The sequence below is a fragment of the Lissotriton vulgaris genome, unplaced genomic scaffold (assembly GCF_964263255.1).
Source record: "Lissotriton vulgaris unplaced genomic scaffold, aLisVul1.2 SCAFFOLD_1160, whole genome shotgun sequence".
Lineage (NCBI taxonomy): Eukaryota > Metazoa > Chordata > Amphibia > Caudata > Salamandridae > Lissotriton > Lissotriton vulgaris.
In genome coordinates, this window is record NW_028254497.1 from 701,100 (window position 1) to 726,850 (window position 25,751).

General features: G+C 46.0%; 1 protein-coding gene across 1 annotated transcript in view; it reads left to right on the plus strand.

Annotated features, from left to right (window-relative positions):
- Positions 1 to 25,751, plus strand: part of LOC147659524 (atypical kinase COQ8A, mitochondrial-like) — a gene marked incomplete at its 3' end in the record, with an annotated part of 394,993 nt that overhangs the window by 360,989 nt on the left and 8,253 nt on the right. Inside the window, exon 13 of the mRNA XM_086951674.1 lies at positions 19,894 to 19,959. Within this exon, the coding sequence (XP_086807800.1) occupies positions 19,894 to 19,959 (66 nt within the window). The remainder of the gene's footprint in view (positions 1 to 19,893; positions 19,960 to 25,751) is intronic.

A 25,751-nucleotide genomic window follows, 5' to 3' on the forward strand; every position in this document is an offset into this window, starting at 1 on the left:
GAAGTGCTTTCTGTGGTTCACATGTAATATTTATATTGGTCTTCATACCCCAAGGGAGGTTGTGAAGTACCTTAATTTGCATCAGGCCCTTGTCCCCCCCTTTACGCCCCTTGTAGAGCATGGTTCTAAGGCTGTTGTTTGTGGTTTACCCATATGGACATGATGCGTGAGGTCTGGCAACATGGTGGAAGCAGCTATAAAAAATACCAAGAATTTGCAATACAATAGGTCTCGCATTTATGCAAGTTTGAGCTATTGACTTTGCAAATTACAATGGCTTTTATTTTTGTTTTTTAAACATAAATTTACAATGCCAATAGCTTCAAACTCGCATAAATGCGAGACCTATTGCATTGCGAATGCTTGTTATTAAATGGGTTGATATATTTTAATCGAGCAGGTTAAACTTATTTCTACAAATGGATTCCTGCCCTGAAAGTAATTTCTAATTTTTATGACTGAATGAAAACCTTACGAAGGCTCCCTTTCTGAAATTCAGATCAGGTATTATATTTGACTTTTAGCAGTGCCACTTGAAGATGTGGGTGGAGCCAATTGAGAGTGGGTGGAGCCAGAAAAAAGTAGGTGTGGTCTCCGACAAATATTTCAGCACCTGCACTTCATATTTTACAAATTAAGCACTGCTTTTATTCCAAACCTGGTCATGGTTATCTAGTCCGTTATCTCTGTGAAACATTCTTTGTGGTCTTGTATGTTTTTATTTGCTTATGCTTCTTTTATATAGCACATTCAAAGGTCTTAGAGTCTCAGAGCACTTTGGAGTGAATTAACAAATGCAGAGCAATGAACCATGCAATAATAGTGGCAGTGACCAAGGCTGCTGTGTCCAAAACAGAGGTCTGTAAAACATAATAATAGTGTACCAAAATAGAGAATGTCACATTTTAGAAATTTCTAAATATCATGGCAATAGGACATCAGTGTGTATAGAGGTACAGGAATTGTGTTCGATCCGAGGTCAGAACAAGCCAAAATACATGGAATTATCTTCCAAAAGTAATAGCATAGGTATCACTGCAAAAGCGCCAGTAACATTTTGGGAAGCGGGGTTGGGTCAAGTACTTATGAAGAGAATGGACAGTATTAAGAGTTCTTTTTTTTAAGTGGAAATTGAAGCAAAGGTAAAGATATTACGTGGAATGGAGTCCCAGAGCTGTGACCGCTATCAGAACGAGTGTTTCATGGTGCTTTTCTTGTTGGAGATGGGGGTTTCAAGGAGAAGAGCATCTTGAGCTACAAATTAGACTTTGCACACCTCTATTTACACCCACTCCCTGGACCACAAGGTCTCCAGCTTGTTGGCCAAGAAGTGTAATTGATTAGAAAGAAGACGTTTGTGCACTAGACAAGCAAGCTTAAAGGTGGGTCTGCCATCTACAGGGAGCATACTTTGAGCTGAATACCGGAGTGATATGATCAAAGCGACCACCAAAATCATGGAGGTCAAGATTCTTGGAGGAAAGGTTTTATCCCCCAATAAGTCTCAATTGGTAATTTAGGCATGCTGGCAAGAGCATATACGTTTGTGGAGATTGAGCTGCTACTCAAGAGGAAAAAACATTATTCAGCACTATTAGTGGCAAAGGATTGAGAAGAGGAGTAAAAACTCAATTTCAGAAGTATTGAAATTGAGATAGTGGGTCGTCATCCAAGATATTGTATGGTCAGTTGTTGAAACTGCTAAGGTAATAGCAGGAAATGAAAGTTTATGGCAAAGAAGGGTATCATCAGCGGATTGATGACATGAGATGGCCGACTCTTCAAAGATGCGAGATAAAGATTTCGGATTGTAGGGACTAAAACCGAAACCCTGTATAAGTTTGAAGAAAGGCAGCCTTATAGGATGAGTGATGTCATTTGATTAATTGGTTTTAATTTAAACAAAACCAGGTCTTTGAAAATCAATGCATTTATTTGAAGTTCGTGTAAAGATCTCGTTTTCAACAATATTGAAGAGCACAGACCATTCTAGAAATATCAACAAACATAAGTCTCCATTTTCGGGAATGTATAAAGCAATTACATTTATCTGGATAGCACTTTCAGTACTTCAACCAATTCTGAAGCCTGAAGGGAAATTGCCAAGGAGATAGTTCCCTTTTAAGAACTGTTTCAGTTGGTTGTTAAACAGCTTTCTAAGAATTTGATAAAAAGGAGGACAATGTATTATGGTTTCTTGGACCTGCATAGGGTTTCTTTAAGAGGAAATGCATGCAGCCCTGCCAAGTGTCACGCATCTCATGTTAGAATAACGCAGTTCGAATAATTTTCCCACATTACTTCAATGTCAGAGATTGTGACGCAAAAGAACAGTGTCCTGAAGTGCGGTAAAATCGTGTAGTTCCAGTTTAGCGCTTTTCTGGGATGGGCGCATAAAAGCTGAGCTCGTTTTTCAAACTCCACAAGATGGCGCTAGTGTACTGCGGGAGGTAAAGGAATCTCCATAAATTATGATGTAGAACTATCATGCTATCACAGAAACTCATACAAGTCAAACAAACTTCAGAGATTTGATGACCAAAACACAAAACTACACACACCCCTAATTAATTTTAAAAGCACCCCCTTCTCAAACCTTAATATCAAACAGATGTGGATGTCCAGCTGTAAAAAAGGGTCTAAATACATTCCTAAACCTGGGTCAGTCTAAACTGCTGTAAAAGAAGGGCCTATTAAGATCCCCTCTGGGGACCCTCTCCCATCCTGAAGTCTAACTCTGGTCCCTCGTGACCGAGAGCCTGGACAGACTGTCGATTAATCATGATCCGATCATGCCATTAATTTGATTTGATTACTTGCCAGCCAGGGAGGTGCTGGCTAAGATAGGGACTCTGTTTAATTTACTGTTTCTCTGCTGCCTCAACCACCAACAGGTGTCTCACCTATTCTGTGGACTGTGCCATGCCATTATTAAGTGTGGGTGACTTTATACTTGCGAGAAAGTTTCACTCAGTAGTTGAATGTCACTCAAAATTACATTGAAATTAAGAAAATGTCACCCATAAGCAATCTGAAACCTTGGCAGCTATGTACCTGGCTCATTTTTAGCAATCCGAAAACTCTTGATTTAGAGTGAGGTTAGTTTTGCAGTACTAGTGAAGGGAACGGTTAGAATGCATCACATTTGCCAATTTGGATGGTAATTGGTCAGCTATGTGGTTAGAAGGTTTGTAGAAGATTAGAAATAATGTAAGCAAGATCAATATGCAATATTTCTTTGAAAAAGACCAATTGGGGATTTTCTGGCCTTTGTAGGGTCAGAAGAACCTGGAGAAACATGGAAGGAAAATGTATATCTTTTGAAGTTATCAAAAAAAAACCTACATTCTTACAATTTCTGGTCTGGACCTGTTGTATTAAGAAGGCAAGAAGTTAGTCACAGATTTAACAATTTAAGAGTGTCTCTGAATTGATAGGGATCCTGATGGTGCTCAACTTTAACCATAGAGGAATTTTGTCCCATCATTCAAAGTAATTGTATTTCCTTGTTAAATAACCAACGAAGATTTGATTATTTTTGGGCGAGTTAAGTTGAACGGTTACGTTTGACAAAAAGGCAACTATGACCTGTTGTGTGATTGGAAATTCAGGTGGCTTTAATAGTGAGAGATTTTAATTCAACAGGAAGATGTTGAAATGTAGGGAGAGTAACAGAAGCCACAGCCTGACATTGAATAGAATTTGTGTAGATCACAGTGACCCCCATCCACAGTTTTCTCAAGACGTAAACTGGAGCAACCAAGCAGAATAGGTAAATTATTATTATTATTATTGTGAGTTTTATATAGCGCCTGGTTACCAGCAGGCATCCCAGCGCTCACCAGAGAGAAAACGCTACCACACTGAAGCCAGAGTTAAGCAGAGAACAAAAAAGTTTTTAAAAGTTTGCGGAAGCGAAGAAGGCTGGCTTCCGAGCGTAAATGCAGAGGAAGAGAATTCCACAGGGTGGCCACATTTATGGAAAACCTTCTGCCACCAGTTCTTGCCTTCCTCACCCTCCCAACCTGCAACAGATGTTGATGATCTGAACGGAGAGAACGGGGGGCCTTATAGGGCTGAACCATATCCCCCAGAATGGGTGGACCTACCCCCTGCAGGACTTTATGGGCGATACAGAGTGACTTGAATTTCACCCTGTCCCTGACAGGGAGCCAATGCAGCGCCTTCAACGCAGGGCGAGCCGACTGACGCCTGGGAAGACCCGTCAGGAGCCTGGCGGCCGCGTTCTGCACTTGTTGCAGTTTGTTCAGGGTAGATTCAGGTGCACCAAGGAACAACGCATTGCTGAAGTCCAGCCGCGAGATGATAAGCCCCTGGACGAGAAGCCTCCTAGTAGCCGCTGGGAGCAGAGGTAGAATCTTCCGAGCTGATCGGAGCAGGCCAAAACACACGCCAGCTGTCTTTTTTGCATGAGTTTTAAACGAAAGGTCCTGCTCAAGCCACACCCCCAGGCTCTTGATCTCCTGCTTGGGGGTGGGTACTGGACCCAGGCAGTCAGGCCAGCTGCTGGGGGATAAAGATGGAGAAGAGTTCCCCAGCAGCATCAGTTCCGTCTTGGAGCCGTTGAGCTTTAGTGCTGAGCAGCACATCCACGTGTAGATCTTATCCAGACAAGAGTGCAGCCGGTCGGGTTGGTGAGCCGACTGGGACAGGCCTACCACCAGCTGAGTATCATCAGCATAGCTGATGATCTTAATACCCAGCGGCAGTACCACACTCTCCAGGGGGGCCATGTAAACGTTGAATAAAGTAGGGCTCAACGAAGAGCCCTGTGGCACACCACACTGGAGAGGGACTGAAGATGATTTTTCATGGCCTTCCCACACCTCAAATGTGAGGCCTTCCAAGAAGGAAGCGAACCACTTGAGGGCCAGACCGGTGACCCCCACCCCGACAGCCGTTGGAGAAGCACCTGATGGTCCACGGTGTCAAAAGCAGCGCTGAGGTCCAGGAGGATCACTGCCACTGATCCCCCCGAATCCAGAATGCTCCTGGCATTCTCCACGACTGCCAGCAGGGCGGTGTCAGTCCCCTGACCAGGACGAAAACCCGTTTGGGAATCGCCCAGGAGGGAGTTAGCCTCCAAGAAGTCCGACAGGCGGCTGTTCACCAGCTTCTCAGCCACCTTACTGAGACCCGGCAGCAGGGAGATAGGCCTGAAGTTGGCAAGGTCGGCAGGGTCCAGGTTAGGCTTCTTCAAAAGAGCCTTGACGACCGCACCTTTCCAACTCGGGGGTACTACACCTTGAGTGAGGGACAGATTAATTAGGTCCGTCACTGGGCCACCAATGGTAGATGCCACCTGCTTTAGATATTTGATAGGTGCTGGGTCTTTCGGGGAGCCACTCTTCATGGTCCTCAAAACCGAAAGAACTTCCTCTACAGTAACAGGACCAAAAGAGACCAGCTCCGCTGATCGCATCCTCAGCTGAGAGCTGGAATTGCTACCGGAGGAGGCATCCTCACTTAGCCGGGGAAGGGATGCCAGAATTTTATCGATTTTCGTTTTAAAAAAGGAAGCCAAATCTGTGCATTTTTTGCGTGGGTCCTCGTGAATAACCTGAGGTTTGGGGGTTTTCAGTAGTTCCTTAATGACCCTGAATGACTCTTTCGAAGAGTTGGCCGCAGAGCCTATTCTCTCTTCGAAGAATCCGTATTTTGCCACCCGAATAGCAGATTTGTAGCTACTCAGAGCCGCCCGATATTCTTTCCGGCTCGTTTAGCTCCAATCATTCCTCCAGGACCGTTCTAGCCTCTTGCATCCCTTCCTCAAGGTTCTTAGCTCAGATGTATACCAGGGCGCCGAGCCCACTCTCTTTCCCCTCGAGAGTTGTTTCTTTTTGGGTAGGAGGGTATCCAACGAGTCCGTAAGCCAGATGTGTAAATTCGCATCGGCGACTAACGGGTTGGATCCAGGGGGAGGCCGCGTTGAGAGGTCAGGAGAGGTCAGGATTCTTTGTGGAGTGGGGTTTCTGTTCGAATACGGAGATTGAGATCAGAGTCCTCTATTGGATCAGCGATCTCAATACAGTGTTCGACTGCCGACTTGTAGTTGTGTAACATAACTTAGCATTGACGAATATGCTGATGTTGTAGTGCGAAAGATTCAATTGAGACCACATTACTTTTTTGAGTTGCATTTTACTTCTGGAGACAGAGCAACATGAGGGTTCAACCAGACCTGGCTATTCCGGAAACCAGGCTTAGTCTGTAGTCGGGTGCTACAGCAATCAATGTGGGAAAACCTTACAGGTCACAGGTTTTAGAGCGGTTTATTATTCAACCTTTCATATTGCCATCCAGTAGTGCATTAATCTCTTCATTGAGAAGAAATGTAGTTGGTTGATAGCGACATCTTGCTGATTAGATTTGTTTATAAGCTGCAGAGTGTCCCATGACGCCACCAGGAGTTTGGATTTCATTTGAGGGATCTTACAGCTGGGCAACCAGTTATTCGAGTATTTGAAGTTTTAGTCAGGCTACATCCTCTCCCCACTGTCTAGTGGTTTGGTGTAAGATCTTGCTTCCCCGGAATCCCTACGGGAGTTTAAATCAGAAATTGTTTTTGAAAATCTCCATGTAAAATATCCCCGCACCCCATTGGGATTCTTCCTCGTTAAACATCTGCACAAAACCTTTTAGAATCCAAAATATGCAGCACAAAATTATTGGCTGCTTTGGGCAGATGGGGGAAATGGAGCCAGAGTATGCCTAGGTTAACAGACCTGGCAAGCCACCAAACTTGTGAAGGAGTTGAGTCATCAATGCTAGTGCAGATTTGGGTAGACACCTACAAGTTTGATAGTACATCATCAAAGAGACATATTGTTTGGGTGTCCGATACTGAAGTCAGCTGTAACCTTCTGTTGGTTTGTGAGAGGGATCACTAATAAAATAAGCTGCCCATCCTTTTGGAGTGTTCTGCTTAATTCAGATACTCTGTCCATCACCACCCCCCTTTTCTGAATTGTTTTGTCCACCATAAGCGTGGAAGGGTATGCTCAGATGTGAGTCCCTTGCTCACTGCACCATCTGGATTCAAGCAAGCCGGGCCGAAGACGGCTGTAATGCCAGAAACCGGTCCCCGGAAGCTTGTTTCCTTTCCAGTATAAGAATTGGCTTGGTAGTTTGGTCTGCCCTGTTCCCATGATGCACTGGGCCAGGGACAGACTAATTTGCATGTAGCCAGGTTCTGAGCTGGGATGGTGCAGTGAGCTAAAAAATGGTGATGGATCAAGCCCTGATCTGTTGACTGGGTTGAGTGTTCTGTTTAATTCAGATACTCTGTCCATCACCACCCCCTTTTCTGAGTCCTCCTTTTCAGAAAGCAGCTATCACTGAGCTTCAGGAAACTAAAGATTCAGCCAGTTGCAACAATTCGCCCTTTAGGAACAGTGTGGCCTATTTTCCAAATCCTTTCGCCTATTCTATTTTTCTTCAGCATGATTTAGACTGATCATGGTGCTTTTTGTGTTTGATCCTGTATAACCTAACTTAAAATCAAGAGTTCTATGATCAGGCTTTCAGATTTATTTTTATTTTTTGGACCTTGGAAAGATATTGATTGATTAATCAATCTTGCCAGATTACTGTGTGGTAAATCCGGCTGTAGTGCCACCAACAAAAGTGATAGCCACATATCCTATTTGCTTTTAATACTCTGGTACTCTCTCACTGGGAGTACTTCAAATAGCTGGACCTTCATGGTTGTCCCCAATCTTTAAATAAATAATTGTTGCACAGTGCATGCTCCTCGAAAGCATGTTGCTGTCATCTGCTGTGTTATCCATGTGCATGGTGTATATGCTACATTGAGTTCATGCTGCTGCTAGAATGGCTTGGACCTACAGTATTCTTTGTCCGGTAAAGTGATTTAGAAACGTAATAAAAAATATGAAATCCCTTGTTTCTTATGATGTTGACTGACTTTCTCCAGTAGTTTGCCAGTACCGTCTCCCCTTTTCCTAGCATGATTTGCGAAGTTTTTGCAGGACTTGTACACACTCCTAATTTGTAATAGAATAAGTGCAGTGTTCTAAAGTTAGTCCAGAAGTTCAAATCCACTCCTATCCAATGTTAGGGCTGCCGAATAATACATGCTGTGAAGTCTTAATTGCACCCTATGCCTTTCATCCACAACCATTTGAAAAGTCACAGAGGATCAGGAGGGTAATACAAAGGGGCACTTTTGTGTTTATTAAATTAAGCACACTGCATTTACATCGAAAGGCTTCCTGTTTCTAGTCTGCATATTTTCAAGACCTCTGGTAAAAATGACTATAGTTGAAATGGTTTCATGTTTTCCGGACAGCTGGTGTGGGGGGCTACTGACGGGAGATCCTTATTTTTTAGATTTTTATTTTAGACATTTCAGCAACTGCAGCTTGTGCTGGAACAACAAAGCAGTGTGTAGATTGATCTGTCTTTGGTCACTGTGCTCCTGTAAGTCCTTCTTCAAAAAACCCAGTTCCATCCTCAACTACTCCACTTTATTTGGTGCCTTCCTGATCATCCTTGACTGTTTGTGTCAAGGAGGAGACTATTGCCTTTAGCTCTGATTGCTACATCCTCTCTCACCAGGTCAATCCCACATGCAACTGTGTTTCCCTTCTGCTTTAGTGCTGTTTCTTGCACCAGTTCCGCATCCTTTTCTAATAGTTGTGGTACTTACACCAGTAATTTGCTATTCTCAGTAGTTTTCCATGTGTTTCTTCCGAAGAAATACTCCTTAGTTGGTGATATAGACCCACAGTTTAAGAATCCTCAAACACACATTTGTGGTGACTGCAGCAGTAATACTGACACCATGCTCTGTCTGCCCCTGGATTCTCTTTTATTTACATTTATAGACAAACCTATATGCTTTACCATACTTTCAAAGTTAACCATACTCATGTGTACCTTAACTACATCTTTCTCATTTGTTAGTTGTCTTTCAGCCAGTCCTGTTCCTCTTAATAGGATTAACACTTATAACCTTCTGTTTAATTTTCGGCGAGGTGAACAGTTTCATTTTTCTTAGTTCAAAAGAAAGTGCACATCTTGCCTCATCTGATTGCATTCATAGTGATTTGTCCCTAACCCCCCATTCTCCTCATGCAGTCTGCTAATATTGCTCCTGAAGTTTGTTTAAACTGGTTCTTATAGCAGAACTGGGATATAAATAATAGTTTAAGGACCCAGTAACACATTTTGTTAACCTGGTTGGTGTTTGAGGAGCCGGATTCTTCTGACAAATTAACCACCAGCTGAGACACTTTGTAGGTGAGCTGTGGTACATTCTGCTTCTACCTTGGAACACGAAAATCCACTCAAACTGGTTTAACTACTGGTAGACCAGTACTTAACCTCCAGCCAGCTAGCATCATTATCAGGGCACACTTTGTTTCTGTATTGAACGTGCTGTGGCAGGCCAAACTCACTTTATTGAAGAAAGAATGCAGTGATAAATAAGCCTTTGTTTATAATGAATTGTGTTATTGTAAGCTTCTAGGAAATGTCTTCAGACCCAACAAAGGACAATAATAGATTTTGATATATTGTCTATTATGTGGACAGTTATTCTACTCTTGAACTTCCCACAAATCAAATTTTCATTCAGTTGTTTGTGTAGGTGACATTGGCAGGTTCATCTCAACATTGTGATGCCAATTTATTCAATACTCTGTGCCAATTCAGTCATTCTTCCTTGCAATGCCGCTTAATTGGAGTCATCTCCTGAATGGGCGTTGAGCATTTCATTGCCGTCTGACATTTCAGGTCCCTTTCAAAAGACTGAATCATGTTTTAAATGGCCTATGTTCGAGATTAGGGAGGTGAGAGTGGTATTTGTAGTTATTTTATGCACCTGTTGTTGAGCACCTGCTGACCTTTCCACACTGTTTACAGACAACACTTTGGTTTACACTCGCAGCCAACTCGTGTGCCCTTTGCCAATGTAAAAAGTGAAAGCCTGACTGAAGTATAAAGTCTGTAACCAAAGAACAAAATGTACAGTAATTAATTTATAATCCCTGTAGCTAGTTTTCTAGCCTGTGTGGCTAATCCACCTTAAGGTTTGCTTACACTTTCAAAGTAGTGTGCGCCAAGTTACTTATTCCAAATAGTTGCCCTGTTCCCTTCAACACACATGACTTTCCCTTAGTAGAGGTTGTTCCTTTCCTGTGTTCCATGTTTTGTGATAGATCCTAGTCAGGCTGGTGATTCCAATATTGTCTCTAAGTGGAGATAATCTGCTTAATCTTTTCTGGGTTGCAGGAAAATGCTGCAATACATCCATGTATTTTGCAAACCATCTAATTAGAATTTTGTTTTAAAAATTACTCCCATCTTCCATTGATGGTAATACTGGCTTTTGCATACCACTGTCTTTTTCAACTTTGCCACTCGCCTACATTTTTCAGGTTCTTGCTTTAGTCAGCTGACAAAATCTACTGCCTTTGTCATTTGGAACCTTTGGTCTACACCAAGATGAGTGGGATTCATGTTTTCTAATCTGTGCTGCCTGGAAACATAATTTGTGATGTCCAACAGTCTTGGTGAAGATGGTTTTAGTGCTTTGAGCAACAAACCAGCCATTAAAGGCATATCGGCTATTGCTGCTTATAAGTGTGAAGTCCATACCTTCTTGCATCGATCTCATTCCTATGTTCAGAGAAAGGTCACTTCTGAAATGCTGCCTCAAATGGCAGACTCCAAACGCCAAATCTTGGGGTTAGCTGGTCTCCTCAAGCGACGGTCAAGTTAAGTGGTGGGCAGCACAACTGAATGAATACCTTTTATGTCCTCTTCCAAAGAAGAATAGGCTTCCCTGGAGATAGTAACAAGGTGTGCTGTCTGCAGGATGTAGAAAGATAAGCGGAATGGGTTGGTGGCAAGAGATCCTATTCAGTCCAATGTCTGGGATTCCTACTAATCTTTATAAAACACAACCGTTGTCATACATACTGTACATGAGCATTGTGTTTTTGGGAGGCAGAGAGGTACAATCTGAAAGAAACGGTTACTTATAGATTCCGTACCTTGCCCCTGGCGGCAGACTGGATCGGAACGTTTTTTTTGTCAGCAGTACCCCTGCATGTCGGAAGGGGGTGTCGGTTGACTCCGCGTCCAGCCTCGTGGTCGCCAGGGTGACGTCACATTAGCTACATAGACGCCACCCTCGCGCGCTGACCTCAGTTCTTTCTTTTTCCACGCCAGCAAGCACAGATCCGGAGAGAGCGGTCCCCCCCAGTCACTTTTTGACTAAATTTTTTGCGACTTTTTTTGACTTCATATTTGAGTCTCAACCGACTCCTGCTGCACATCAGTGATGCCTGGCTTTAAGGCATTTGGTGCCTGTAACCGACTGATGTCAGTGAAGGATCTGCACCGCGTGTGCCTCTACTGCTTGGAGCCCGACCATGACCCCAAGTCGTGCTCCGACTGCCGAACCATGGCCCGATGTCTTCGCAGGAGCAATTCCGAAAGCTCCTCTAGGCCCGGCAGTCGGCTCTGCATCGCTCGAGGTCCCATGGGAGGTTGAGGAACCAATTGCTGAGTCTTCATCACTCTTATAAATCTTCGCACTTGGGGTCAGGTAAGTCGAAGCACAAGGAGAAGTCTAAGAAACATAGTCTCTCTTCAACTTCTCGTCGGCCGACGCGACAAAGGTTGCGGGTAGTGCCCCTCCTGCAGCTCCATGTGCGGAGCCTTCAGGGTCGACTCCGGCCTGACCTGGAGCGACCCCTGCCCAGCTTAGTCCATTTTACGAAGCGATACACACCATCTTTGGAAAGAGCACCTGCACGCCTTTAGGCCCCGCGGACTCAGTTGGGGGCCCCAAGCCTTTGACGCCGGCAGCTTCGGCCTCAGCACCGCAGGACCCCCTTGGATCCAGGCCTGGATCCCGATCGGTGCCAGTCGACCTGGTTACACCTTCACCGGCGCCACTTCCACCGGCACCACGTCCGCAGCCGGCTGGACCCCCAGCAGGCGTCGACCCCGGCTTCCACCCTGATGTGGACACAGAGTTGGACGGATCCGGTGCCGATGGATACTTTTGTCCCTGTGTACCAACTTGGTCATTTTCAGCCAGATTGGCAGCCAAATTGGCAGCCAAAGGAGGGTGAGGAAGACTGGGAGGGGTCTGGTGACCTTCTAACAGACCAGTTGGATTACGATCAGGACTGGAGAGAGGAACTGGGGGATGCCCGTGATCAGGACACCTCCCCAGACCGAAGCATGTTGTCTCCTCCTACCATGGCTACGGAGGCGGGAGCGTCATACGCAGTGGTGTTGCGGAGGGCGGCTGAGGCTCTCCACCTTGAGCTACCGACGTTGGCAGTCTGGACTAACCTCCTGACAGAGGTCCGTCATTCGGCAGTGAGGTCTATGGAGCCCCTGCTGCTGTTTAATGAAGCACTAACGGACATCCTTTTGGGCACCTGGTCCAGGCCCAACACAGGGGCTCCTGTGGACAGGATGATTTCCCAAAGCCACTGCCTGGCCCCGGGTGACCCCACTTTTCTTTCCCAACACCCCACCCCTGAGAGCTTGGTGGTTCAAGCCTTGGGCTATGGCCAGGTCCTTGGCCATTGCCCTGCACAATCTGCCTTTCGCCCCTTTTGTGGCTACCAAAGGGGTGCCCCACTACGTTCGCCCAGAGCCACAGGCCGGCACAAGCTGTTCAGCCCCAGCGTGGCCAGGGACGTGGAAACCACCGGCGTGGTTCTAGGGACCAGCAGGTGGGCCAGTCCACCACAGCCCCCTCTGCAGCAGCCTCCAAACCCTCCTAGTCCCACCTTTCAGGTCCCTCAAACGCCAGTGGGCGGCAGGATCCACCATCACCTCCCCCACTGGTGCACCATCACGTCGGACCGGTGGGTTTCGCAAATAGTCCGAAGGGGCTACTCCCTCTGCTTCAAGACTACCCCTCCCTCCATGCCACCTCAATACCATCGCATGTCGGCGGATCACCTGGCCCTTTTCCAACAGGACATTTTGGCACTGTTGGCCAAGAGAGCCATCAAGCGCGTTCCTGCCCCAGAAGTAGCTTGTGGTTGCTATTCCCACTACTTTCTGGTACCCAAGAAGGACAACGGCCTGCGTCCTGTCTTGGATCTCAGAAACGTTAACTGCTTCCTCCGGAAGGAGAAGTTCAAGATGTCTATGCTCGCTCAGGAGACTGGATGGTAGCGTTGGACTTGCAGCACGCTTACTTTCACATCCCCGTTCTGCCGGCCCACCGGCATTACCTGTGGTTCTCGGTAGGCCACAAGCACTTTAAGTTTACCGTGCTCCCCTTTGGCCTTACCAACACCCCTCAGGTGTTCACAAAAGTGATGGCGGTGGTCGCAGCTCATCTGCGCAGATCAGGGGTTCCAGTCATTCCCTATCTCAACGACTGGCTGTTGAAGGCGGGCTCACCCCAGGCTGTTGGCTCCCACCTCCAGATTACGACCTACCTCCTGCATTCGCTGGATTTCGACGTCAACGTACCGTAGTCACAGCTGTCCCCCTCTTCATGGGAGCGGTTCTGGACACGATGCAGTTTCGGGTTTATCCTCCCGAACAGCGAGTTCGGGATATTCGGGCTATGATTCCGATCTTTCAGCCCCTATCCCGGACTTCGGTCAGGATGACCATCTTGCTCGTCGATCATGCCAGGTGGCATATGCAGGCTCTGCAATGGGACCTGAAGTTCCAGTGGTATCAGCGTATGGGGAATCTGTCCAATTGCGTCCAGATCTCAGAGGGCACTGCACTGCAATTGCAGTGGTGGCTCATGAACCAGGATTGGATCAACTCCAGATCCCTCCCCCTTCCCCAACCAGAACACACAGTGGTGACAGACGTATCCCTTCTGAGTCTGAGCTCCACATTAACCTTCTGGAGCTTCGGGCGATCCGTTTTGTACTCAAAGCATTCCTTCCCTCTGTCCGTCGAGGAGCAGTGCTGGTGTTCACGGACAACACCACCGCCATGTGGTACTGCAACAAACAAGGCGGGGTGGGGTTGTGGACCCTATGTCAAGAGGCCCTCCACCTCTAGACATGGCTGGAAGATCAGGGCATATCCCTGGTGGTTCAACACGTGGCCGGTTCACTGAACACCAGGGTGGACGAACTCAGCCGCAGGTGCATGATGGATCATGAATGGCGTCCTCACTCTGAGGTGGTGCAAGGTCTATTTCAGCAGTGGGGAGAGCCTTGGTTAGATCTATTCACCACCAAAGAGTACTTGCAATGTCAGCAATTCTGCGCGTTGGAATTTCCAAGGCACCACTTGCTAGGCGACGCTTTTCGTCACGAGTGTAGTTGCGGTCTTCTGTACACCTTTCCGCCTATACCATTTCTGTCCAGAGTGCTGAAGATCAAGCGTGACAGGGCCCAAGTCATTCTTGTGGCTCCGGATTGGGCACGAATAGTCTGATATCCCGAGCTGCTCAACATGGCCATCGATCCTCCAATTCGACTGCCTCTTCGGGAGGATCTTCTGTCGCAGCAGCCGGGGGCGGTCCTCCTCCCGAACCTGTCCAGCCTCCACCTCCTTGCGTGGAGATTGCGCGGCAACAGTTGACCGCCTTTCACCTTCCTCCCAAAGTCTGTGATGTTCTCTTGGCAGTTAGACGTTCTTCCACTAAGACGGTATATGCCTGCAGATGGAAAACATTTGTGGCATGGTGCACAGCAAAGGCTGTGGATCCCTTTTCTGCCCCTCTTTCTGAGGTTCTCTTGTTCCTCCTTTCTTTGGCCCAACAGGGCTCTGCTCTGGGCACTCTTAAGAGCTACCTCTTGGTCATTTCGGCCTTCCCCAGGCTCCCTGGTCAGCCTTCTTTTTTCAAGTTCCCTGTTGTATATAGATTTCTTAAGGGCATTACTCATCTTTTTTCTCCTGTTCCATTCGTAATGCCCTAGTGGAATTTGAAATTAGTTCTGACATATCTTATGTGCTCTCCCTTTGAGCCACCGCATAACTGTCCTCTCAGACTTCTCACTTTAAAAACTGCTTTTCTGGTGGCAATCACCTCTGCACGCAGAGTGAGTGAGCTGCAAGCTCGGTCTTTCAAACCTCCCTTTCTGGCTGTCCATCCGAAAAAGGTCGTTCTAGACCTTCCTTTCTTCAAGGTGGTTACTTATTTCCACATTGGCCAAACCATCACTTTGCCTACCTTCTTTCTGCCTCCGCAATCTTCGAACGGGGAAGAGAGGCTCCACCGTCTGGATCCAAAACGTGCACTTTCTTTCTACTTGGATCTCACCAAACAATTCCGGGTGGACGACGAGCGTGGGTGCTAAGAAAGGTTGGGCCATGCACAAACTGACCATCTCCAGGTGTGTCGTTCTGTGCATCAAAGCCTGCTATTTTTTGGCTAAGAAGGAGCCTCCAGTGGAGCTGTGTGCCCATTCCGCCAGGGTGGGCTACTGCTTTGGGACGAGGAGTCCCCCTAAATGACATCGGTCAGGCAGCTACGTGGGCATCGCTACACACGTTTAAGAAACACTACTGCCTGGACAGCCAAGTCTGGAGAGATGGCTTCTTTGGCCGGTCTGTTCTCCAGGACTTTCTGGTGTGAACTTGGTTTGCAGACCCACCTCCGGGGTTGGTATTGCTGAGGTATCTATTCTAAGGTAAGGAATCTATATCTGTTTCTTTCAGATGAGCAAATTACTTACCTTCGGTAAAAATATATCTGTAAGAAACATACGTTAGTTATAGATTCATTACCGCCCCACCCATCCTCCCCGTTCTGCGAGCTGACTTCTAGGGTTAAGGACATACTTTCAGGGCCCTAGTTTTGTGCACAAGTGGTCAGTGTCTTGCATGGCTCTGCACTTCTGGCATGGAAAGCTTACAGAACTGACGGTGCCAAGGGAGGTGTCTTTGTTGCTACCGCGACGTCATCCTGGCAACCACGACGACAGACGCGGAGTCCACCGACGCCACCTTCTGACACGCAGGGGTACTACTGACGAAAAACTTTCCGGATCCAGTCGGACGCTTGGGGGTAATTCTACGGTAAGGAATCTATAACTAACCTATGTTCCTTACAGATATATCATTACCGAAGGTAAGTAACTTGTTCATCTCGTACTATGATCTCTTGGAGACACAAATGTGGCAGCGAACACTTGGTTGCAAACTTGTCCTTGTTGATAATGTATTCAAAGAATCTCCTGAAAAGGTAGATGCTTTAAATCAGAGATCCTGTGAACATAGTTGATGGTGTTCTCAATGGATTAGTTTGTCAATTTCTGTAACACAAATTTCAAAGCTTTGTATCTTGATTGCCAGAAATATGAACATGCCCAGAATGGCGACACTGGCATTTTCCTGGTGGGCTGCTGGCAATGGGGGGTTGCTTTCAGAGCAGTTTGGTCTACCACGTCAGAACTACAGTTTGAGAGTATTTGCCAGGGCAGATTGTAATTTCCATCCCTGCCCTGTTGATGCTTGAGGACAGTGCCCTTTGTAAATTCCTCTCCTCATCCTCTGTTATTTTTCAAATATCAGCGTAACTATTTAGCTTCATTGTCCCTCCAGTATTGATTTTCTATTGACCCTTCAATAAATGGTTTGCATCAAATGTCCATGCAAGCGCCATCGATCAATATATAAAGAAGAGGTGGGGAAGTGGTTCTTGCATCAGTTTTGGAAGCTTGATAACTGTTGAACATATATACTAGTTTCTTAACTACTTAACTGAACTAAGAAAGGCACGGTGACCTGCCTGCTTGTCATGATTCAGGTAGAAGGGGTTGCACTTAGGGTCTTTGGAAGAACTTGGCCTTCTTACCTGTCACACAGTTTCTCTGTACCTTTTGTATATTGTCACGTTTGACTTGCAGTTTTTAGTGATGTGGAATGTTTGAAAGCATTTTCTTATGCCTTGCAATTGTGTTCCTACTTGGCAACCTAATGTTTTTGTTAAAATTCACTTAAAGCCAAATTAGAAGGGTTGCCTTGTAATGTAGCATTTGTTATAGTTTTCAATTAGGTTACATGATTTTGTAAAATTAAAATTCAGTAGCAGTCACTGCTCTTTGAGCCCATTAAGAGATTGCGTACTTTGGTGGTTGAAGTTATGTTACATGTATCGAACAAATCATTTTAGGATTAATTGATTGTACTTGTGGCTGCATAAGTGAAGCCGTTGGGTGGTTTGTCTTATACCTACCTAAAAGTTTCTTTTTAGGATGAAATGCATCCCATTGGTCATTTGAAGTGCTTCATATGATGTAGCTTCATACTGATATCATCATAAATATTCCAAGATGTTAATCTGTAAAGTAGCTATGTGCAGCAAGCATTAATTGGATTTTGAGCCTTGTAGAAAGTGCAAGCAGCCCTTGATTATCTACTGTTACAGCGTATAGTCTTCAGTTTCTCCCAGTGGAATGCTAATATTTCTAGAGCATTTAAATGTAAGGAGTTTACATGTGCGTCACATAAGGCACAGCACCACTACTGTTTTATTTTGTACCTAGAATTTGATGTGCTACTGTGAATAATTCCATCTGGTCAGTGCGCACCCCTCCCCTCCCCTTCCTTAAAGTTTTGTTGGGCACCTGGCACTAGTGGCTGAAGCCTGCTTAACAAGACCCAGGAACATGAGCACAGCATTTAAAATACACACCTTTTTTGCCTTTCAAATTGTCTCTACAACATGTAACTGGTCAACTATATGTTGATAGGCTAAGTGACTGGCACTGAGTAGGAAATAAAATACTTAGAATTGCTGCTTTGTAAATTAGTTCTACATGTCGGTGCGTCCCAGTGTGGCTGGTGCAAGATATATAAAGATATACTAAAACGAATAAATGGTCACCTCGTGGAGAAAGCACTCTCGAGGATAATGCTGTATACTTAGCAGTTGTAAAGCAATATCTAACGAATAAGCAGACTGATGTTTTTAAGCATAAGGAGAGAAGGCAAGAGCCTTACATACTACTTGCCTTTCACCCATTTTCAGAGATCATAAGTGTAGCATTTTAGGACTCTGAATCTACATAATGTGACAGTTAAAATATTGACACAAATAAGCATACCTTTACCACTATGTCATTGAGAATGCTATGTCCATCAAGATGCAAATTGCTGTGTTGCCTCACTTAAACATTGTTTGAGATCAGGGTGATTGTTACCATTGGTTGTGACCAACCTTCATGGGGTTTCTCTTCATGAATGATCAGGAAACCACATTTATTTATTATTTAAAAGTGCTTGTGTCAATGTTTTTAAAAATGTACTTGGAGATGTGTATATCCCTGATGGCCTCATAGACATATTATTATGTTCTCATGAACATAATTGTTCTAGATTAAGGTAGGGTGGAGCATTATTGGTGAAATAAGGAAGCTTTTTATTTTCAACAAGAGTGTTCGACATTGATATTTATGCACGTATCCGCGCCCTTTCACTACTCTTCCCCTCCTGGCTGACTGCATTAATGACGCAACTACTTAAAACAGTAGTAAAATACTAACTCTCATTTGTTGATGACACTTTCCTGGTCTCCCGCTCGCCTTTGAATCTGCAAAATCTATTAATTAACCATTATTTTTTTATAGTTGGATATTTGCTATGCGTGCTAGCAAGACTAAAGTCTTAGTAATTAATCCACAAAAGTCTCTTAAAGACGAGCATCTTCTCATGGCATTGTTTTAGATAGTGACTGAAATAGCTTGCTATTAGAGTGAGTGCTAATATGAAATGGAGTAAGCAGCTAGGTAATATGAAATAAATTACATTGAGTTGAAAGAGCTATTTCTGCGGTTTTAAAAATGTATAAGGCCAAAGCCCAGGCAGCTGCTGTTTTATAGCCCTGAGGTTCAGGCATTTGAGAATGTTTGAGGGCTGACCATTTCTGTGAATCGATTCATAAAATTCCTGCTGTGACTTTCTACCAATGCTTCGTCGATTCCTTTATGCTTAGAACTTGGTCTCAGAAATTCAGAAACCTTACTTTTGCTATAGACCTCTACTCTACTGTGCCTCTAACTGGTCAGCTAATGAGTTATCACCCTATGGATGGGTATTGGGGGTGAATAATTTAGGGTAACTAAATGCAGCCCCATTTTTTAATGTTATCTGGATTAAGCCCCAAATTGCAAACTCTTTCTACCTTGAGATTCGACTAGGTATACTTACTCTCACTACTTTTGCCTATAATATGAAGACTTCAGGCATGTTTTCTACACATAGTTGGTGTTTTCATGAGGGAACGAAAGTGATGTACTTTATTATTATCAGAATCATTATTATTCTGTTGTCCCTGTATCCTAAAGATAAAAATTGTATATATCTGTTCTAAGGAACCATGGTATTTTTTTTATTGTTTTGGATTGATAGAACCAGTCCTTAGCATGAGTAAGCATGTAGTAGCTAGGAATATTTTATGGACTATCAATCTGGCATACTAAAATTTTTTTGTGCTTTGGCTGTAAACAGAAATGTGTATTCTAGTGAATAGTTGCATTAACACCCAAAAGGCGTACTATGAAGTTGTTTTAGGACATGTTTGTCGGTGTAAAAGAGATCACACGGCCATGGGTTTAGTATTCCCTTGTAGGTTAGCTCACTCAAACATTAAGTGACAAACCATCAGGTCAATTTGTGTGAAGTGATGTCTTACTTTATTGTAACTGGTATGAATGGTGTATGAATAATTTTGAACCAGTAAGCTGAGCAAGGGGGATGCATTTGAATGTGTATTAGAGTAGCTGGATCAGTTGATGCTGGCAGTGTTCCCGAACTCAACAGAGCATCTTTGTGCTTACATCCAAAGTTCAAAAATTGAAATGCCAATTTTTGTTAAAATCTATTTTGCTATCTCCTTTTATTTGAAAACACATCTGAATTTCCTGAATGTAACATTTTCAATTGTTTCAGGTTGCACTTTTGGACTTTGGAGCCACCAGGGGGTTTGATAAAGAGTTCACCGATCTATACATTGAGGTGAGTGGGCACCCTTGTACCATCATGAGAGAGCTCTGGCAATGATCAAGCATGTTGTGCAGTGGTACAGTAGAAAGAGAAGTAGAAATTTGTTGTCAAAAGGACACAGCTTCTGTTCATGCCTGCTGTAAAAATCAATCGCCAAAGTGAGCAAAAAACACAAGCCTATTAGATACATTTCCGCAGGTTATGTTATCCTGTTTTTATATAATGAATCACTACTACATTATTCAGTGGTCCATTTGCAATGCTGATTGTCTGAGCTACCTGATAAGGGATTACCTTGTTCTGGTAGGTTTAAACATATGCAAAAGCATACGGCTTTTCAAACCGATGCTATTTTCTGACATTAGGCAAATCTAAACCTCCACCCTCATCCCCTGTAGTCAGTGTAGTTGAATCCACTCTGGATGATATATTCTCAAATCAGCTGAGACAGTAGCTTTACATATTTCCTCATCACCATCCTCACCTACCTTTGTAAAATGGAGATAACCAGCAAAGCCTGACACAGGGAGGATTGGCGCTAAGAGGGGCAGGGGGTACTCGTCCCATATATACTTGTATGAGTAATTGTTGCCATATTCTTTATTGATCTAGCGCCCAGAGTTGGCATGAGACCGGGATTGGAGTTGCACCATCTCTCTTCATGATGGGGTGTGAAAGGTAGTTAACTCACTAGTCTTCCTGACCTGCAACTACAAAGGATGCCCAAAGTTGGTTTACATTCTATAAAATGTGCTGCTATGGTGCATTTAAAGGTGTGGATTAGACGGTGACCCCTCTCCAGTACAGCATAGCACTAATTAGGCTGAACATCTTGGAGGACTGAAGTCTTGGTTGAGGAGTTTCCAGCACCAAAAATATAAATGGTTTAAAAATATTTACCCCAGTATTGGAACTTTCATAGATTCCCATGCTTTGTATCATTCCCCGTCGTCGGAATGGGAGTCTCGGTAACAAAAATACCATAGCTGTAGGTACAAAAGACAATGGAAAAAGGCCTAGGCCTCATTACCTTTTGTAGCATATCACCCTCTTTGTGTAAAAGAGACCTAACTTTGGCCTCAGCCAATCAGAAGTGCCTCACCACTTAGAACCTTCCTGAAGGAACCTCAGAGCCTCAGATTTTCTACCGCACGTTGTGCTAGGGAGTCTCCTTTGAGCTCTGCTAAACTTGTACTCTTCTAAAGGATTTCTTCAGGTTTTTTTCTACAGGATTTTCATCAAGATCTTTCGGATTCTCTTCAGGATTGTTGCTGCCTGACAGGATGTCGGAAATTGAGAAGAAAAAAGCGCTTTTCAAGCCTTGTTCCTCCTGTGGCAAGAAAAGGCTTTTTGTGGAGGATAAGCATAAGGACTTCATTTATTGCCTCTATCCTGACCACCAGGTGGCTGCCTGTGCAATCTGTCGCTCTTTTTCTGCCAAGACCCTCCGGGACCGTGAGGGTAGGCTCCTAACATGGCTGCAAAGGCTTAAATCAAGGAAGGATACTGTCTCCAGTGACAGTGAAGATGCTGGATCGATGGCTTCTACTAGAAGGTCAGTGAAAAGGGGTAATGGGTTCCCCTTCTTCTTCTGTGGGACGATCTTCTAAGGCCTCAAAAAAGACCCCCAGTGAGTCTGAGAGCCCAGGTCCCAACAAATCTCCTCACGGCAGTGTAAAGGAGAGGGATGGACCTTCTACTCAGTCTACAGGTGCGAAGACTTCCACAGCCTTCAAAACACCTTCAGGCCAGTCTTCTGAGAGGACTTCTAGGTCCTCGACGACGAAGACGTCGACAGCGGGAGGCCCGTCGACTAAAACATTGAAGGCTCCGTCGACTGGAGGTTCGTCGACGTCGAGACCGTCGACGGCGGAGTCCTCACCGTCGACGGAGAAATTAAAGGCGCCGACGACTAAGGTACCAGCTTCACAGGTGTCGACGAAGGAGCCGTCGACGACGAAAGCCCCGTCGACGCCCAAAGTCCAGTCGACGACGAAGGCCCCGTCGACGTCGAAGACTCAGTCGACGACGAAGGCCCCGTCGACGTCGAAGGCCCCGTCGACGACGAAAGCCCCGTCGACGACGATGACAACGGTGTCGACGACGAGAGTCCTGTCGACGGTGATGACTATGGTGTCGACGACTGCGGTCTCGTGACGAGGGCGTCGACGACTACTACGGTGACTATGACGACGGCTGGTGTGTCGACAGTTTCGTCGTCGACGACGTACAAACCCCTATCTCGACGGCGTATATACAACCATCGACTACGGAACCCACGATCTTGTCCACAGAAAAGCGTATCACCATTTCTGTGACGCGGATCACACCGGAGATGACCTCTCAAAGGACAGTGTCCCCTCTGCTACCAATAATGCTCCTGCAAGAGGGACAATCAGAGGAAGATGACCAAGATGCATATAGCTATGCCAATAGTCCTTCAACTATTTGTCAAATGCCAGGACACTGACTCAGAGGGCGAATACACCCACGAGGAACATGGTCATAGTCAACAGCAACAGCAGCAATCTGACCAGGAAATGGTTTCAGTGCCAACATCTTTCCTACAGGATCTACATAGGATGCTACAGGACTATAAGTCTAAGGCCAGTAGACCTTTGCCAAATACATCAACGCCTGCTACACCTTCAAGGGTTCAGACGTCATTGGTGCCACCTACTCTCTCGGCTCCAACCTCTCCACAGCCTCAAGCAGCCGTCCCTCAGGACTCCTCTGGGTTACCAAGATCACATGATGTTGATGAATCCTCGGATGAGGATCAGCAGTCGGATCACCTCTCTAATCCCGACACGGAATATGATGAGTACGTTATTGACAATCCCGCATCACCAAATCCGGACCCGGCCGACTCCCCGCCAGCGGATATTGGAGGTTTCCATCAGCTAATGGAGAGAGCGGCTGCAAGATTTAAATTAGCAATGCCTAAAGTCACCACAGATTGTTTTTTATATGACTTTAAAGAACCCTTTCGAAAGACTGCCAGGTCTATTCCAATCGTGGATCACCTATGGAAAGAGGGCATAAAGACCATGACACACCCGGCGACGGTGGTGCCGGTGCTACCGCGTCTGCAAAAGAAGTACAAAGCGACCGATGATGCCCCAGCGGCCTTGACAGGTCATCCAAGACCAGACTCTGTGATCTCGCAGGCAGCGCAGAGGAAATTGCGCAACCCTTCAGCACCGCTGACAACTCCTCCGGACAAGGAAGGACGGAGGTTAGATAACGTGGGGAAAAGATTCTCAGCGATGGCAAGTTTGCTGGTGCGAGCAGCTAATGCCTTAGCCATCCTGGGTAGGTACGACCGTCAGCTCTGGTGCGATGTCTCCCCGTACCTTGACCAACTGCCTCCTGAATCTATGTCGGAGGCAAAGAAAGTTTTGCAGGAGGGAGAAGCGACGTCGATGGAAATCATTGATTGTGCAATGGATATTGCGACTACGGCATTTCGTTCACTGGCTAGAGCAGCAGTGCTCCGTCGCCAAGGGTGGCTTAAAGCTACTTGGTTCCGACCAGAGGTCCAGAATAAAGTATTGGATCTCCCCTTTGATGGAGAAGCTGTATTCGGCAAACTCATTGACGACACCCTGCAAGATATTAAAAAAGACACAGAGACCGCTAGGTCTTTAGGAACACTTCAGTACAGGAAGTCCCCCTTCAAAGGCTCCAGAGGCGCAGGGGTGGTACTTATAGAGGATCCTTCCAGCAACAGCGTTATTCCAACACAGGATCCAGTTCCCAGCAGCACCGCCAATCTTACCAACAGCGGCAGGGCCAGTCTACCAACTACTCCAGGCCTTACGGTAAAGGAAAGCAAGGTGCGCGAGGAGAGATTCGTCCAAGCGCCAATAGCGGCCTCCTGGCTCTTCCTACTGGACCCTCCTCCAGGAAGTCATCAGTTGGAGGCAGGGTCAACAAATACCTTCACAACTGGTCCCTAATAACATCGGACCGTTGGGTGCTCAACATCATTCGGAAAGGGCATACCTTAGAGTTCACTCAAGTTCCGCCACCCAAGCCCCCGGCAGCCACTCCTTCAAAACACCAGCGTCTTCTTCGGCTCGAAGTTCAACAAATGCTCCGAAAAGGGGCGATAGAGCCAGTCCCATCGAACCAAAGAAACCAGGGATTTTATTCCAGGTTCTTCCTGGTGAAGAAAACGCTCGACAAGTGGCGCCCCATTTTAGACCTCAGGGGGCTAAACACCTATCTCATTTCTCTGTCCTTCAGGATGGTGTCCCTCCAGGACATCTTGAAGCTAATCAACCCGGGGGATTACATGGCCACACTCGATCTCGAAGATGCCTATTTTCATGTTCCGATTCACCCAGCGCACAGAAGGTTTCTGCGATTCACAGTAGCCAAGAGCCATTACCAATTCAGGGTTTTACCCTTTGGACTCCGCTCAGCCCCAAGAATATTCACGAAGGTGCTGGCTCCAGTAGCAGCTTTCCTGCGGAGGCACAAGTTTCAAGTCTTCCCCTATCTGGACGACTGGTTACTGAAAGCTCCGTCCAGAGAGGCAGCGCTACAGGCGGTTCAAGCATGTACCAATTTATTCCAAAACCTGGGTCTCACTCTAAACGACGAGAAATCTTGCCAGATCCCGTCCAGAAGAGCCCGGTTTCTGGGTGCAATCTTGGACTCAAGGCTTTCACGAGCATTTCCTACTCTGGAAAGGAGACACAAATTACAGACGATGGCCCAAGACTTACAAACAATAAAGTCTCTGTCAGTTCGCCGCTACAAGTCTCTGCTGGGAGTAATATCATCGTGTATTCCACTGATCCCCCATTGCAGACTGAGGATGCGTCCCTTGCAGGAACAACTGGACCATCAATGGCGGCAAGTCCACGGTTCCTTCGACGACAGAGTGGCTATCACTCCGGAGATGAAGAATGCGGCCCTATGGTGGACAGACCTAGACAACTTGTCCCAAGGCCTATCCTTCGCAAGCGACCCGTCTCCACAAGTGATAACGACAGACGCGTCGTTGGAAGGTTGGGGAGCAGTACTACAGGACCTTCATGTCAGTGGTCATTGGTCACCCCAGGAAAAATGCCTCCACATCAACCTGTTAGAACTCAGGGCGATACGTCTGGCTCTGCAAGCGTTTCTTCCTCGCCTGGAAGGTTCACAAGTGCTTATCAGGACGGACAACACCACGGCCATGCACTATGTGAACAAGGAAGGAGGGACCAGATCGCGCCCATTGTCACAAGAGGCCCAGCAGGTTTGGGAATGGGCGATCCGACACAAAATGTCCCTGATGGCAGAACACTTGCCGGGCGTCCTCAACGAAAACGCCGACAGACTGAGCACGTCATCCTCGGTCAGCCACGAATGGGAGTTGAATCAGGACGTCTTGGAACAAGTCTTCAGCCGGGGGGTAAGACCGGACATCGACCTGTTTGCCACCCCGACCAACAAAAAATGCCGGTCTTACGCAAGCAGGCTTCCCCATCCAAATTCTCTGGGAAATGCCCTTTCGATACCCTGGTCGAAGACATTTGTCTACGCTTTTCCTCCCATTCCTCTGATACCACGACTAATCAGGAAATTCAAGGTGGAACCGTGCAGGATGATCCTGATAGCCCCGGCTTGGCCGAGGCAGTTCTGGTTCACGGAGCTCCATCTGTTGTCGATTGCTCCTCCTTTACCTCTCCAAATTCTGCCGGATCTTCTCACGATGTCCGAAGGACAGATTTTGCATCCAGACCCTCAGTCGTTACACCTGACTGCATGGCTCCTGAGCAGCGAGAATTTATGAACCTGCCATTATC